Raw genomic sequence first — 17,684 nt, forward strand, 5'->3', positions numbered from 1 at the left:
AATTTTCGATTTTACTTGATTAGCCGCACCCAGGCTATGCATATACATAGGTTAGGATTTAGTTAGTGTTAGGCCCCTCCCATGGAGGATTGACTTTTTCGCAGTGGGAGGGACGAGTACTTAATAGGTTGCATGCAAGCAGTTACAGGAAACCAACATCCTCCAGTGGTAGACAGGTCATGTGTATGCTCAGTGTGTATTATATCCCACAAGTGGGGCTTGCACTCTTTTGCAGGTAGGCACTTGCCTGTTTTTAAGTAGCGCTGTTCATTTCCTTGCTATGTACTAATTTAATTCGTTTTTGGTCAGCTGCTCCCACTTAACAGCCATGCTTTTGGTGTACATGCAAAGCTTCTGTTTGGGTTCAAGGTGCGTTTTTAGTTCCTGGGGGAGGCTCAGCGCATCTCTGATGGAGGCCATTCGGAGGCGGCCTGGTGTTGCGCTGATCCACCTTTTGCGCAATTTTCAATTTTCGATTTTACTTGATTAGCCGCACCCAGGCTATGCATATACATAGGTTAGGATTTAGTTAGTGTTAGGCCCCTCCCATGGAGGATTGACTTCTTCGCAGTGGGAGGGACGAGTACTTAATAGGTTGCATGCAAGCTGTTACAGGAAACCAACATCCTCCAGTGGTAGACAGGTCATGTGTATGCTCGGTGTGTATTATATCCCACAAGTGGGGCTTGCACTCTTTTGCAGGTAGGCACTTGCCTGTTTTTAAGTAGCGCTGTTCATTTCCTTGCTATGTACTAATTTAATTCGTTTTTGGTCAGCTGCTCCCACTTACCAGTCATGCTTTTGGTGTATATGCAGAGCTTCTGTTTGGGTTCAAGGTGCGTTTTTAGTTCCTGGGGGGGCTCAGCGCATCTCTGATGGAGGCCATTCGGAGGTGGCCTGGTGTTGCGCTGATCCACCTTTTGCACACTTTTCAATTTTCGATTTTACTTGATTAGCCGCACCCAGGCTATGCATATACATAGGTTAGGATTTAGTTAGTGTTAGGCCCCTCCCATGGAGGATTGACTTCTTCGCAGTGGGAGGGACGAGTACTTAATAGGTTGCATGCAAGCTGTTACGGGAAACCAACATCTTCCAGTCGTAGACAGGTCATGTGTATGCTCGGTGTGTATTTTATCCCACAAGTGGGGCTTGCACTCTTTTGCAGGTAGGCACTTGCATGTTTTTAAGTAGCGCTGTTCATTTCCTTGCTAGGAACCGAAGAGGTGCCTATCGGGCTTTCAGTAGACCACAGTAAGGTGTTACAATCAAGGCAGCCATCAGGGGGGGACAACTGACACTACAGTTAGGGGCCCAGGAATTCTGGGGGCCCTGGGATCCCCCAAAGCGCTGGAAGGGCTGCATGTGCTGGCTGCGGGCCTGTGGTTCACTAACCAGCACACCGCGTTCCAGCACTGAGAGAAGAGTGACATCAGCGCTAGAACATGGGGAGCAGATGAGTGAGCCCGCTACAGCGGACTTTCTATACTGGGACACCACCTATATCTGGCTACATGCTACCTATACTGGGCCGCCACCTATACCTGGCTACCTATACTGGGGCTGGAACCACCTATACCTAGCTACCTATACTGGGGCACCACCTATACTTGGCTTCCTATACTGGAGAACCACCTATACTTGACTACTTATACTGGGGCGCCTATAGCTTGCTACCTATACTGGGGGTACTTGTACCTAGCTAACCTATACTGGTGCACCACCCATACCAGGCTACCTATGCTGGGGGTAACTATACCAGGTTACCTATACCGGGGCACCACCTATTGTTGAATACCTAGGGCTCGATTCACAAAAGCGTGATAACTGTTATCACGCTGTGAAAAGTGCTTTGCACGAGTTTTAGCGTGAAAACGCTGTTGGAGCCATGTACATTTTTTGCTGCATCGCACTTCGCACATGGGGGTGGGGTGGCTAGTGGGCGGGCACAGTAACCAGTGGGTGGGTCCTGGGAGGGGGGCAGGCCTGATGTGTGAGGGGCCCCAAAATTTCTGATGGTGGCCCTGGTTACAATAGTCAAAACGGGATATGATTAAAGCATGCACAAGTATTTTAGTAGCCTCCTGTGAAAGTAAGGGATAAATTCTGGAAATATTTTTGAGATGGAAGTAGTAGGAGGTATTTAATGTTTTAATATGTGGCCTAAATGAGAGTTCATAGTCCAGAGCTACCCCCAGCCAGAAAACTTTAGGAGTTGAGGTTAATTGGGAGTTTTCTACATTAAGGTCTAGTGCACACCAGAGCGGCATCGTTTTGCGATCCACTTGCGGATGTGGAAACGCTTGGGTAATGTATTTCAATGCGCAAAAGGTGGATCAGCGCAACACCAGGCCACCTCCGAATGGCCTCCAATCAGGAGTGCGCTGAGCCCCCCCCCCCCCAGGAACTACAAACGCACCTTGAACCCAAACAGAAGCTTTGCATATACACCAAAAGCATGGCTGTTAAGTGAGAGCAGCTGACCAAAAACGAATTAAATTAGTACATAGCAAGGAAATGAACAGCGCTACTAAAAAACAGACAAGTGCCTACCTGCAAAAGAGTGCAAGCCCCACTTGTGGGATATAATACACACCGAGCATACACATGACCTGTCTACCACTGGAGGATGTTGGTTTCTTGTAACAGCTTGCATGCAACCTATTAAGTATCAGAGGCTGAGAAATAGATTTAGGTGTCAACGTGTAGAGGTGATATTGAGAACCAAAATAGCGTAATAATTGTCCCAAGCTGTGTAAATTGAGATGAGAAGAGATCCAAGGATGGAACTTTGTGGTACATCAACAGACAGAGGGTGTGGAGAGGAGTTAGTAATGGAGTAGGAGACAGTGAAAGAACAGTTAAGAACGGATCCAAGAATAAGCTAGGGCCTAGGCCCTTGATCCCCAGTGATGAGAGGGTCTGGAGGAGCAGAGAATGATCAACAGTGTCCAAGGCCTAGGAACGGTCAAGGAGTATTAGTACAGAAAATGTTGCCATTGGATTTTGCAACCAGAAGGTTATTTACTACTTTAGCAAGGACTAGAGGGGGTCCAATAAAGAATTAGCAGAAAGCAAGTCAGGCAGTTCTGAATAGACGTGGCTTTCCAGCAGTTTAGAAGCAAATCGAAGAGGTGAGACTGGACAGTAAAAAGAGGGTTTATTGATTAGTGGTTCCGATTGCTTATTTAACTGAGGAAGGCAAAATGCCTGTAGAGATGAAGAGGTTAAAAAGAGCATTGTTAAAGCAGGAATGAAGGAGGAGGACAGCTGGGGGATAAGATAAGAGGTAATAGGGTCCTGGGCAAAAGTAGTGAGGTGTGCTTTAGAGATTAGGGAAGAAATGCACTGTTTAGTTAAAGTGGACCTGAACTCTTGCACAGAACAGAAGGAAATCATAGAGAAATGCACCCTGTATGTATTTAGAGAGTTTAGCCTGTTTAATTTCCCCTCATTTTTGTCTAATCACAAGTTGTAATTTCATCTCTCCTCGTATCACATGACTGCCACGGCAGATATGGCAGATAAGCCCATTTGAAAGCACAGGATGTAATAGGACAATATGTCTGCTTCCATGAAAACAGGAAGTAGACACACTGTAGATTTATTGCAGGATTTGTATCAGCTGTAACAAATAAATGTTTTTCTTTAAAGGCGATTATGCTGTTGTGTATCTTTTAGAGTAAAGAGTAAGTTCTGAGTTCAGGTCCGCTTTAAGACAGTGAAAGTTGTTAGCAGGGAGGAGGTTTGAGCGAGTGGCTGGTTAGGTAGAGAGGGGGAGCAGTAGCTTCTAAAGGGGGAACAACCAGGCAGAGAGGAGGAAGAAGGAGGAGGTGATTGGACTAGTGAAAGAGGTTATATGTTATGATACAAAGGGCTTGATTCACAAAGCGGTGCTAACAGTTAGCACGCTGGTGAAAAGCCCTTTATCACGCCTAAACTCAGTTTAGGCATGATAAGTTTAGGTGTGATAAGTTTAGGCGTGATAAGTTTAGGTGTGATAAGTTTAGACGTGATAAGTTTAGGCGTGTTAACTATAGCACCAACTGGGTTAGCACCGCAGTGCACAGCTGATCAAAAGTTTTGCGTTAGCAAAGTCTGGTGCACTTCGCATACAGTTTAATGGTGCTGCTTTGCGTGCGGGACTTTGCGTGTGATCTAAACTCATCTAAACTTATCACGCCTAAACTTATAACTCCTAAACTGGCTTTTCACCAGCATGGTGCAATGGTTATCACGCCTAAAGTCTCTAACTGGGTTAGCACCGCTTTGTGAATCGAGCCCAAAGTCTTCAGAAGGATAAACATGTGGTTGAAGCAGGAGACAGGGGATAAAAAGTAGAAATTTAAAGGCATTAAAAAGTTGTTTTGGGTTATAAGACTGTGAAGAAATGAGTAAGAAGAAGAATAACTGCTTTGCAAGTTAAAGGGCATCCCTGAGCTGTTGCAGAACTTTTTTTGTAATGCAGTAAAGTCTTTTGCAATAGTGATTTTCCTCTTGTACTAAACACATAGGGCCTGATTCACAAAGCGGTGCTAACAGTTAGCACGCTGGTGATAAGTTTAGGTGTGATAAGTTTAGGCATGATAAGTTTAGGTGTGATAAGTTTAGGCATGATAAGTTTAAGCGCCAACTGCGTTAGCACCGCAGTGCACAGCTGATCAAAAGTTTTACGCTAGCAAAGTCTGGTGCACTTCGTATAAAGTTTAATGGCGCTGCTTTGCGTGCGGGACTTTGCAAGCGATCTAAACTTATCTAAACTTATCATGCCTAAACTTATCACACCTAAACTTATCATGCCTAAACTTATCACACCTAAACTGGCTTTTCACCAGCGTGGTGCAATGGTTATCATGCCTAAAGTCTCTAACTGGGTTAGCACCGCTTTGTGAATCGAGCCCATAGGGCTCGATTCACAAAGCGGTGCTAACCCAGTTAGAGACTTTAGGCATGATAACCATTGCACCACTCTGGTGAAAAGCCAGTTTAGGTGTGATAAGTTTAGGCATGATAAGTTTAGGTGTGATAAGTTTAGGCATGCTAAGTTTAGATAGGTTTAGATCGCTTGCAAAGTCCCGCACGCAAAGCAGCGCCATTAAACTTTATACGAAGTGCACCAGTCTTTGCTAGCGTAAAACTTTTGATCAGCTGTGCACTGCGGTGCTAACACAGTTAATGCTTAAACTTATCACACCTAAACTTATCACACCTAAACTTATCATGCCTAAACTTATCACACCTAAACTTATCACACCTAAACTTATCATGCCTAAACTGAGTTTAGGCGTGATAAAGGGCTTTTCACCAGGGTGCTAACTGTTAGCACCGCTTTGTGAATCAGGCCCATAGAGTTCTCTAAATATTTAAATGTTAATCATGACTGAGGCTTATTAAAGGACAACTATCAAAGTTAAAATTATAAATGCCACATGTATTTCCAGTAATTACTAGCGAATAGCAATACAAAGGCTTTTTTTTTCATCTTTTATGTGAAGAAAACATGACATTTACAGAGACCAGTTTGCATTGTGGGCATTACTGTGGAGGACTGTGTCCAGCAAGTCCAGCATACAGAAACAATCTTCACTGGCTGTAATACTGTGAGTAAAATGTGTTCAGAATGATAGAAAGCAGAAATATAGCTTCAAATGTGTAACCAATCATCAGCTGCAGCCCTGTGTGCCTAATCCTGTATCTCTCTCTCTGTCTCACAGTGTAAAGTAAACAGTTTACAGCCAGGGAGCTTTCATTCTGAATGGAGGGAGAGGGAAGCAACCAAGTAAAGAAAAAGTACAGGTCCTTCTTTTCAGATCCTTCTCTGTATCTAAAAATCTTTCAACTGTTATCATATGATCTGTGAGAAAGCAGGCAGGACAGAAACAAACAGTAAATCATTCCTCTGTGAATAGTGACAGAGAAGTGTAACCTAGCTACATGGTATAGCTCTAGTCTCTAGCATCGACACCGACACAAATTGTAACAAACAGCTGGTAAACAAGGCATTTTTTTCACACAGGCTGTGCTGAGAGACCTCTGAAAAGCTTTCTTGTGTTGCTGACTAAAAGCTCAGGCTAAAAGCTCAATAGGTATGTGGGGTTTACAGAAGAACAGTTTATATGATAGTTGTTCTTTAAGCATGAAACACGGTTAGTCAGCAGCACAGCTTGTGAAAAAGATAGCTCTTTATTGAAACATGCAATTAAAATCACATGTCAATGGAAAAATGGGATTAGACGCTGCGTCTTTTCATTGACATGTGATTTTAATTGCATGTTTCAATAAAGAACTATCTTTTTCACAAGCTGCGCTGCTGACTTTGTCTTTTCTGGTGGGCATCAGGGTCTTATCAGCTATAGCACACTCCATCTCCATTGGAGTGCTCGGTCTAACGTCTTGTGAAGGAGTTAGGATATGCAGTTTTGATTGGTTACTGTGATCTTCATGAATAGTGGAATCTGGAAGTATTACTGTGACTTCAATGTAGTTTCCCTCTTGAATTGTACTGTATGCGTGTGCAGATGTCAAGTGCAGCCTCTGGTTACAAGACAACTTAAGCAATGTTTAAACAATATTTTAACCAGTATACAGTCAGGTGAACCTGGATAGAGCACACATCTTTTTGTTTTTACTCTTTCTGTGCAGTTCCAATACTTTAACAAGTATTGGGGTGTAGAGAACAGCCGGATTGGGGGAGGGTGTCATTACATATGTAGATAAATAGTTCATGAATCAAATACGTTTAAATGGGTAATGCTGGGCATAGATGGCTCATTTGTGCGCCGGAATCGAGCCGCTGGCTCGATGCCGGAGCGTTCCCGCTCGTCCGCGCGGGCACGCGAATCGATCCCCGCGGGCACTTCCTTATCTGCGCTTCGTTTCTTCTATTGTCCGCCCGCGGGGATCGACCAGCTCGGTGATTGGACAAGTCGGATATTATCAATCAAGCCATCAGCGGCTCGATTGATAATAAAAACCGAGCCGTATATGCCCAGCCTTACACTGTGTTTAAGAAGTGCTCTGTAATGTATTGTGAAAGGGGTAGAGTAGAAGTTCTGGAATACTCATCAGTCCCACTTCATTTTTGGATGAGCAGTGTATAAATACATTGGGCTCCCCATGTTGAAACAGTACATCCTGGGGAAGTTTGATACACAAACAAAATGCATTGACATGATCAGACATCAGGAGACCACATAATAACTGATGGTTTATAGGGGGGAATTTTCATTGTCTTCATGTACCTCAACTACAACTCAAGACTTTGAGCATGATTGGAAGTCTGAGTAGTACTTCTAGTGTATGGTCATCATCACCACTGCCACTGCAAACAACATAGACAGAAAGGGCGACAAATATGATTAGAAATGGTGGGAAAGTGTGTTCTTTAGATAGATGAACTAGAATGATGTCTAAAAAAATATTGGTGATCCCCTCCATAATGATTTATATAGACAGCAAAAAGTCTTGTGAGGATAAACCTTGTAAATAACGCTTTAATTATTTGTACACCTCAAATAACGACTGCTTTTGCGGCCAACTAGGGCTACCGGAATATGTATGCGGCAGATGACTATGTGGATGAATATAAAGCTTCAGGCCCCTTTTACAGTGGGGTCGTTGCGTTGTGGAATTTTACCGCACTGCTACCGCAGGGCAAAGTAAATCTATGGGCTAAAGCACATTGCCTGCGGTGCAGTGCCATGCGCCGGAAGTGCCCCATTTAACAATGGTAAATACTTATGTTACCGTGGGGCTCCTGTGGCGATTTGCGGCGGTCCGGAAGTCCTGTTAGTCAACATTGATGCATGGATTTTTAAAAATGATAGCAACGACAGTGTGGCTCGCATGCACTGAAGCGTATTTTTCTGCATTCCAAGAATAGTAAGTGAGCACAAGTGAGCATCACTTCTTGTTTGGCCGGCTGCCAGATGGGGATTACCGCGTACTAACGTGGTAATCCCTGAAGGCCTGTTTTTGGCGGTGCGTGCACTGCACCCAGGGCCGGCGCTACCATTAAGGCAAAGGAGGCAGCTGCCCCAGGGCCCCAGAGCTTGTAGGGGCCCCCAGTAGCTACAAGAGGAAAAAAAAAATTTCAAATCGGCCTTATAGTTTTTGAGAAAATCGATTTTAAAGTTTCAAAGGAAAAAAAAATACACATTTAAAAACCTGCCGACTTTAATGGTTAATAGCAAATCCACCTTAAATGCTAGAAACCCTAAATTTGCAGGATATGTTAAGGAGATCATTAGGAATAAGAGGAAAAAACAATTTTTCAAAAAGACCTTATAGTTTTTGAGAAAATCGATTTTAAAGTTTCGAAGGAAAAAAGTATACTTTTAAATGCGGTAAATGTCACTTTTAGTAGCAAACCTAACGGTAGTGTAATTTTACATGCATCAAACGAAAGCGCAATAAATTTCCTGACGGGGTTTCCAGGAGGTCTATACGCAGCCGCAGCGCTTTGGCCAGGGATTGCTATACAGCCACAATATGGCTGTATGAAGATCCCTGGCATTTTTTCCTATTTTCCCAATTTTTTTTTTTTATGTTTAGAGTGTGGGATTTTTTTTTTTAAAATTATGTGGGGTCCCCCCTCCTGAAACTTTTTAACCCCTTGTCCCCCATGCAGGCTGGGATAGCCAGAATGTGGAGCTCCGACCGATTGGGACTTCACACCCTGACTATACCAGCTGCAAAAAAGGTCCCCTAATGCCGATTTTTGTTTCGGGGTATATGTTGGGGGGGCCCCCCAGGTTTATTTTGCCCTGGGGCCCCATTGTTGCTTAAACCGGCCCTGACTGCACCGCTGCTGCCAATATGCAGTCTGAAGGCGGCCTCAGACATAATATGGTAATGGGTGCTTCAGTGTTGTGTATACAGTATACAGTATACAGGGCTAGTATAGTGTTGTGTATGCAGCCATTTATCTACCTGTGTACTCAGCTACCTGGAAAATAGGTTAGTATAGTTAATTAAACACAGTGTGTAATATTTTGCAATCTTTGCTGTTTGTCTATTATGCTTCACTGGTTATTCCAGCTTATTGTACATCTGTAGTTGGCAGCTGTGCTGCCATTTCTATTTACCAACCTATTTCTGTTTTTGTAGCCACGGTACACATAAAGTAATGAAATATTGTATAAACATCAGCGACACCCTAATGTATTAGGCAAATGCTCATAAACCTACGCAGCGTGTTGCCTAGTTCTATAAAGATGAAATGGCAATCAGTAATCTGATTCCTTCAGCTGCATCATTTTAGTGGGTGTTAATCATTGCTTACTACACGGGGCGTGCTCAGCCAGCTGTTTAAAAGTATATCAAAGGAAAACATCTACAGCATTGTTCATAAACTGGTCCTTCCTCATCTGGAAAAAATGTCTTTGTGCGAATTCAGGAAATACAGATGCCACCAACCTCAAAAGCTTTTGATCTTGACAATGCTATGTATCGTTGCCACTGTCGTAGTTAATTATGCATCTGATTCTTGCACCTTGAAAGACATCCAGCATAACACAGACACTGCCAGGGACCATACCTGCAGGGATCAATTTTATGAACTCCTGAGTCTGAGACCGAACAAACAAGGTGAGCTTAATTGTTCCCAGATTATTCACGGTGATAGTGAAGCTATTAAAAAGGCACTGGAAATAAATGCTCTGACAAAGAAGAGCCGTTTTCATTTAAATGAGCAAATGTTTTTAAATATAACTAGAGACTGCAACTATTTTAAAGAGTTTAGAAGATATGTCACTATTCCTATGAGCAAAGAAGAAGATGACTTTCCTATCGCTTATTCCATGGTTATTCATGAAAAAATTGAGATGTTTGAACGGCTTTTAAGATCAATTTATGCTCCTCAGAACATCTATTGTATCCATGTGGATGGAAGCTCCTCTGCGCTGTTTAAAGAGGCAGTGAAAGCCATCACTTCATGCTTTGAGAATGTCTTTGTGGCATCTAAACTAGAACAAGTGGTCTATGCTTCTTGGTCAAGAGTCCAGGCTGATTTCAACTGCATGGAAGATCTGCTTAAAAGTAACGTACAATGGAAATATCTTTTAAATACCTGTGGAACAGACTTTCCACTGAAGACTAATGCTGAGATTGTACGTGCTCTTTTAACATTGAATGGAAGAAATTCCATGGAATCTGAGAGGCCATCATCAGGCAAACAGCAGCGTTGGAAATATCACCATGAAGTAAGTGATCACATCTCAAGGACTAGTACAGAAAAAGTGCCACCACCAATTGATTCACCAATGTTTACTGGAAATGCCTACTTTGTAGTATCCACAGACTTTGTAAAATACCTTTATGGAGAACCAAGACTTCAAAAATTTATAGACTGGGCCAAAGACACTTACAGTCCTGATGAACATCTTTGGGCTACACTGAACAGAATGCCTGGTGTTCCAGGTTCTTCTCCCCACAATAATAAGTATGACCAAACAGATATGACTGCAATGGCAAGAATGGTAAAATGGTCATACAGTGAAGGGAATATAACTAACGGAGCTGCCTATCCTATTTGCACTGGAACTCATAGGAGAGCTGTATGTGTCTATGGTGTCGGAGATCTAAGCTGGTTAATTAAACAGCATCATTTGTTTGCCAACAAATTTGATCCAGAGGTAGACAACATTGCTATACACTGTATGGAAGACTATCTAAGATATAAAACCTTTTACAGGAAAGACTTATAATGGTTAACTAAATTAATAGGCATACTATTATATATTTATGATGTTCATGTATAAATGGTTTACTGTGTAAACAATTATTTCTAGCCTGGGTAAACTATTTCCTTTTTTATAGTAACATGCTTATTTAATAAACAGTGAAATTAACAAAACACCAAGTGCAGTAACCTGTAGCAACCAAAGATCCATTCAATTGAGATATAACAGAATAAGATCTATTTTGATTCCACTTTGTATTGTACTTCTCCATACAGGACTTAATTTATTAAACTTATAGTATGTTGGTACCTTTAACACCTGTTCTACCTATTTTTGTTTAGTATTTTTCTTAATCACTTTATTCAGTAACAGTTACCACTCATGAGAAAAGTTTTGATTTAATTTGACACCTAATTATGTGCAAAAATTAACACATATGAACAAAATAATGCAATAAAGATCTTATTTGGCATTACCAAATGTTTCATAGATTTTCAGCTTTATCGCTTTGCTCACTTAAGGTAACCACTAATGATGCAATTTGCCAAACGATCAATGAACGATTCGTATGAACAATCGTAGATGATTGTTTGGGACCAATAATGGACAAAAATCTCCTAACCAATCTGATCAGATTGATGGGATTGAACTGAAATTTGGATCGATTTAATTAATATGATGATGATCATATTAGTTAGGAGATTTTTGTCTGTTAGTGGTCCAAAACGATCATTTCCTATCGTTCATACGAAGCATTGTTCATAATCGATCGTTTGGCAAAATCTATCATGAGTGGCCACCTTTAAAGGGGACCTATACTGAGAGAATTTGGAGCTGCCATTGATGATTTTTTTTCTAAAAATACTGCTTTCCTTGTTGCTGATCCTCTGTGTGCTGATCCTCTGTGTTTAAAGCAAACATTAAATAGACAGTATGGCTAGTGTTATGAGTACAGCACTGGCCTTCCTCCATTGCATGTCAGATTCACTGTTTTCCATAGTGTTGTCAGTGTGCTGTCCAACCCCCTCCCTGGTGTCTTTTTTCAGATGTCAGTTTGGAAAGCTTTAACTGCAACACTTGTTACACATCTGCACACACTGGGGTTCATGCACTAAAGTGCGGTAATATTGCTGTGCGCAGACACCGTTACTACCAGCAGCATTGTACCGCGAGTAATGCTATTAGTGTGACCCGTAGTACTCGAGTAGTGCAAGCATTGCTATGGTAGCACACATTACTAATGAGCGCTACCATTAGTAATACTCGTTTCTGTACCAACGCTCGTGCTATATGAGTTCCGCTGGCCACGCTTATAACGTAACTCGTGGTATATTGCTGCTGGTAGTAACGATAATATTGCTGTGCGCTGTCACTACCTCTTCTTTGCCTAACAGTAACCTCCCCCTCACCTCTGCCAAATACTAACCTCTACCTCTCTTGTGGCTAACACTAACCTCCCCTCACCTTACCTCTGTCTAACATTTACCTCCCCCTCTTAAAGTGTACCAGAGCTGAAAGGATATAAAAGTTGTATACATACCTGGGGCTTCCTCCAGCCCCATGCGCACAGATCGCTCCCACGCTGCCATCCTCAGTCTTCTCCCTCTTTGGTACTGGGTCCCGTAACATCAGCCAGTCACAAAAGAAGTGCGCCCTCTACATATCTCTCCGGCAACCGCCAGAGACATACGTAAAGAGTGCACTTCCTCTTGTTTAGACTGGCCAAGTCTGGAGGAAGTTACAGGACCCAGTACCAAAGAGGGAGAAGACTGAGGATGGTGGTGTGGGGGGCTGGAGGAGCGATCCATGTGCATGAGGCTGGAGGAAGCCCCAGGTATGTAAAAAACTTTTACATCTGTTCAGCTCTGGTTTCCTTTAAAAGCCTAAAGGTGGCCACACACGATACAATAAAATGATCCGATTTTACAGCAATTCGATAAAAACAATCGTATCTCCCGAAAAAATCACAAGGTTTTTTTTTCATTCGACTGAAAAATCTGATCAGATTTCCCGTGTTTTTCGATTTATATCGATCCGGAATGCCAGATATTTCGCTTACATTTTTTTAAAGATTGTATGGTGTGTGTCAATTTACTAATATACACACCCTAGCAATTTTTTCAGAGTTTCCAATCAGTTTTATCATTATTGGGGAAAAATTGAACATATGTGTGTGGTACATTGGTCATATTTTTGAAATGTTACAATCAGTTAGAAAAATTGATTGCAATTCCTAAATTGAACAGATATTTAAAAAATTGTATGATGTGTGGCCACCTTTAGGCTAACCTTCATATCTCCTGCACCTAAAAGTAACCTCCTCTTACCTCTGCCAAACAGTAACCTCCACTTATCCTGTGCCCAACACAAACCTCCCCTCACCTCTGCCTAAAATGTACCTCCCCCTCTTAAAAGCCTAAGGCTAACCTTCATATCTCCTGCGCCTAAAAGTAACCTCCTCTTACCTCTGCGAAACACTAACCTCCACCTCTCCTGTTCCTAAAAGTAACCTCCTCTCACCTCTGCAAAACACTAACCTCACCCTTTCCTATGCCTAACACTAACTTTCCCTCATCTCTGCCTAACATTAACCTTCCCCTCTAAACTGCCCAACACTAACCTCCACTGCTCCTGTGCCTATAAGCGACCTCCTCTCACCTCTTCCAAAAACCAACCTCCACCTCTCCTGTGCCTAACACTAAACTCCCCTCTGCCTAACACTAACCTTCCCTTACTCTGCCTAACACTAACCTCCCCTCTCTCAACTGCACTAAACTCCACTTCTCCTGTGCTTTACACTAACCTTCCACCTCTCCTGTGATTAACACTAATCTCCTCTTTCCCTAACAATAACATGCCCTCTCCTGTGCCTAACATTAACCTTTCCTCTCACGTGCCTAACACTGACCTAACTTCTCCTGAGCCTAACACTAACCCCCCTCTACTCTGCCTAACATTTAGGCCCCATTCACACTTGAGTGGGAATCGCGCGAATCCCGCTCAGCGCAAAGCGCTAGCGGTTTTTAAAAACTGCTAGCCCATATAAGCCTATGACAGTGTTCTCACTGCCGCGTTTGCGGTTAGCGCTAACTGCAAACGCGTAACATGCAGCATTTTGCCGGCGATTAGCGATCGGGATTAGCATGCATAGCACTGCTAATCGCGATCGCTCCCAAAACGCTGCAGTGTCCAGTGATTTTTCCGCGCTAATCGCGGAAAAATCACTCCCGCAAACCTTTTGCGGTTTTAGATGTGAATGGGGCCTAACTCCCATTCCCCTGTGCCTAACACTAAGGCACACATGCAGGTGTGGGAAGCCATGAGGTTTCTGCCTTGGGCATTCCTGTGTTTTTCCTGCATTTGCGGATTTTCATTTGCACTTTTGATGCATTTTTCCTGCATTTCAGTTTTGTGCTTTTGATAATTCATCATATTTCACCCTATTCATCAAGTGAAAACATACATTATGACAACTTTTTTTGCTTTTAAAAGAAAAAAAAATATCTAAAAGAATAGCATTGCATGCAGATTGCATGCAAATTGCATAAAGTATGCAGGAAGAAGGAACTTGCTGCGCAATTTTAAAATGCATGTAAAATCACATTGTAAAATGCATCCCAATGCAATTTTTGTTGCAGTTCTGATAAATGTGCTCCCTTCCTAACCATCCCTCTCTTCTGCATCACACTAACCTTCCCTCTCCAATGCCTATCACTTAAGCAGGCCATACACTTGCATCTGTTTGTTTCTGCATCTGAGGCCATTTAATCATAATGTATGTTTTCCCTTTGGGCAAGTCAGATAGCAGAGCAGCTAATGTGGCAAAAGAAGAATTGAATGGTAATAATAGCTGGAAATCCCCAGTTAGGCTAAACCTATTTTTATTATTGGAGCACGACCAATTATGGATGCCTCAACTTAACTAACTTTATTTCTCACATCCCCCTGATGGTGTATACCAAACATCTGGCCACACAGAGTATGCATTTAGGACTGCTCTTGAAATTTGCCTACTGTAGAGCATCTTATATTGCTTGAGCTGTTGTCAAATGGATTGCCCAATCAGCACTATGGATAATAACATCATCCAAGTAGGAAGACTTTTAATGAGGCTGAAGAATCTTATCCATTGCCATATGAAAGCTAGCAGGAGTTACTCAAATGACATCAATTAGGGGAGACAGACCTGGTTTAATACATTCAACATGTAGTGATTTGAATAGAATGATAGTTTTAAACTTGTACCCATGTATAGGGGTTGTCTATAGTAAGGCAACCCTCAAGGATGCTTAGGGGCAAAAAATGTTTTTTTACCACTTCCTACTGGTTTGAGTAGTCGCCGCCAAGGTTTGGTCGCTCTATTCATACTGGGCCAACGTGTCGATCAGAGGACAGAGATTAACAATATAGTGGGTGGATGGCCCCTACTAGTAAGAGATTGGAAACACAATAGGATATTGAGGTGCCTAAAAGTGGAGCAATGAATGTCAGTGTACCTCTTAAAAAGTAGATGAAAAAGAGTATTTATAATGGCTTAAACTGAAAGAAAAGCACGGACTCCGGCACTCCACAGGAACTCTTCTTTTATTGATGCCACAAAGCAACGAATACAGAAAGAAAGCCCCTCTGTCCCTGTAACGATCGGTGTAACACAGAGAGGATCTGATTACCGGTGATCTGCAGAATCACTGGGAATACAGATATATACCAGATTATAGATGATCTGCAGTATAACTGATAATCCGATATACCAGCTAACCTCTGGACACCTGAGTAGAATGAGAGTGTTTGGTGCAAACAGTAATATTAAGAGGACTGGGCCTCAGAGCAGTAAAGAGAACTGCTTAATACCTTCTGGACTCTCCCGGAGGGAGGAGTCAGGCTGAGAGAAGGAACGACAGAACGACAGTGACACTCAAGAGGGAGTGCCACTATCAGGACTGGGAACCGCCTCTAACAGTAAGGTCGGTTCTCGAGGTCGGACAAGCCAGGTTGTAAACACACGGACAGATAAAGTACAGATTCAAAAGGCAGAGGCGAAGTCTAAAGTACATGCAGGGTTCGGCAGCAGGGTATCAGAAATATCGAGGTACAAAATCAGAAGGCAGATGCAGAGTCTAAGGACGAGCCGGGATTCGGCAACAGAGAATCAGAAAGACAAAGTACAGGATCAGAGTTCAGGAGAATGGTCAGGCAGGCAGAAGGTCATAACAGATAATCACAATCAAACTAGTACTTTAAACTATCAACAAATCTAGCTAAGTGTAGGATTACAGCTCCAGCTGGTCCCGGCACACTTTCGGATCTGACTCAGGTCTGCGTGCTACCACGTAATGATCGCAACGCCAGACAACCAGCAACTGAACAGCCAGCAGTATATATACACAGCCACTCTCCAGCACCACCAATGAGAGGACTCAGAATTGTCAGCTGACCAGCTTGGTCAGCTGACCTACTTCTGGCTGTTATATAAGCTTTGCCTCTGTGCGCGCGCGCGTCACTCTGAATCTTGGTGGACTATCAGTCCCAGCCACACCAGTATTGTCTTGCAATGTATCCAGTGAACCGAGCGTGGGAGCCGCCGCACCGCTTACTACACCAGCGGCGGCCTCCCCACGCTCAGCCCCCTTGTCAGGTATACTGCTACAATACACTTAGTCCAATCTGGACAAGCCCTATAGGTATAGAAATAGAGTATGGTCACTCATACATAAAAACCTGAGTGGTTAAGAAAAGAGTTACATTTCAGTCACTCTTAACATTAGATGCGGTATACTATATCGTGCGTGAGTGGAGGTCTTTGCTGATCCCCCACAGGTATACTGCTATGCGGCAAGTTCGCCACCTCTAATGTGGATTCCGCCGCTTCCAATGCGGATTCCACCGTTCCCAATGCGGATTCCGCCGCTCTGCCTATGCGGCATGCGGCGGTTTTTCCGCGTTGTGACGCCATGCTGGACGCGGAAACAGCCGCCTCACCCTGAGAAAGGGCGGCTTTTCCGCATTTCCTCACAGTCCCCTTTATAATGACTTATTTGAATTGTTGGCAATTGGATTTCCCGATCAGCATTATGGATAATGACATTGCTCAAGGATGTGGCAGCAGAGTTTTGATGAGGCTAAAGAAACATACTCATTTCCCTCTGAAAGGTAGCAGGAACATTTTGTAACTGAAACAGTATCATTTTGGACCCCAGTCTGATCCAGAGAAGACCCCAGACAGTCAATCAGTTTATTTATATGGGCATTGGATAGGTGTCAAATTTGTTGATGGGGTTTACTTTTCTAAAGTAGTTTCAGAAATGCTAGCTCTCATCAGGTACCAGCATGATAGGGCTGGATGGATCAACGCTATTAGACTGTTTTATTATCCTAGAGATACATTTTATTTTACCTCTTAACACATAGTCTGTCATCTAGCTATAGGAATACGATAAGGCTTAACCCTTTCCTCAGATTGATTGACAATGTCATGTTCAGTAACAGATGTCAGACCAGGCAGTTCTGAAATTCTTTGTCTTCTTCTTCTTATTATTATTATTACTATTCTTGAGCAAGAAATCTTTGTTCTGCTGCTGCAAATTTTTGGACCATGTGTCAGCTAATTTTATATCAGAGATTAAATTGATGACTGCTATACATCTCTGAAACTACCTTGCTGTATTTCTAAGTTTCTGCTGTTGTTATCGTACCATCACCGACCATGTATGTGCCAAAAATAATTCCGGGTACAACCCCCAAGTTGTACTTGGCGAAATAAATGATTCTGATTCTGATTCTGATAAATCTAAAGACTGAGTGTGAACCAGGGCAGTGTTTGCAGTGAAATATTCTCTCTCGTTCCAAGGTTTCAGCAGACTGATATGGTGGGTTTGCTCTGGTATCTGCCTTCCACATAATTTGCCACACTGTTTTACCTCAGTACTTCATAAGTGCCTTGACATTTAGCTAAGACTTTACTTTCTATCGTAGGGACCAGCAGCAACACCTTACCACCAGATG

General features: G+C 42.7%; 1 protein-coding gene across 1 annotated transcript; it reads left to right on the top strand.

Moving 5' to 3' along the window:
• The first annotated feature begins 9,353 nt into the window (after window positions 1–9,353).
• On the top strand, window positions 9,354–10,997 carry LOC137561281 (beta-1,3-galactosyl-O-glycosyl-glycoprotein beta-1,6-N-acetylglucosaminyltransferase 3-like). The gene has a single exon (XM_068272545.1). It carries the CDS (start codon window positions 9,378–9,380, stop codon window positions 10,704–10,706), a length of 1,329 nt encoding a protein of 442 aa, XP_068128646.1. The 5' UTR covers window positions 9,354–9,377; the 3' UTR covers window positions 10,707–10,997.
• Window positions 10,998–17,684: the final 6,687 nt, after the last annotated feature.

The sequence above is a fragment of the Hyperolius riggenbachi genome, chromosome 3, assembly GCF_040937935.1.
Source record: "Hyperolius riggenbachi isolate aHypRig1 chromosome 3, aHypRig1.pri, whole genome shotgun sequence".
Lineage (NCBI taxonomy): Eukaryota > Metazoa > Chordata > Amphibia > Anura > Hyperoliidae > Hyperolius > Hyperolius riggenbachi.

Excerpts from the sequence above, each read along its gene's own strand:
- LOC137561281 (XM_068272545.1), top strand. The coding sequence starts at position 9,378 with ATGTCTTTGTGCGAATTCAGGAAATACAGATGCCACCAACCTCAAAAG.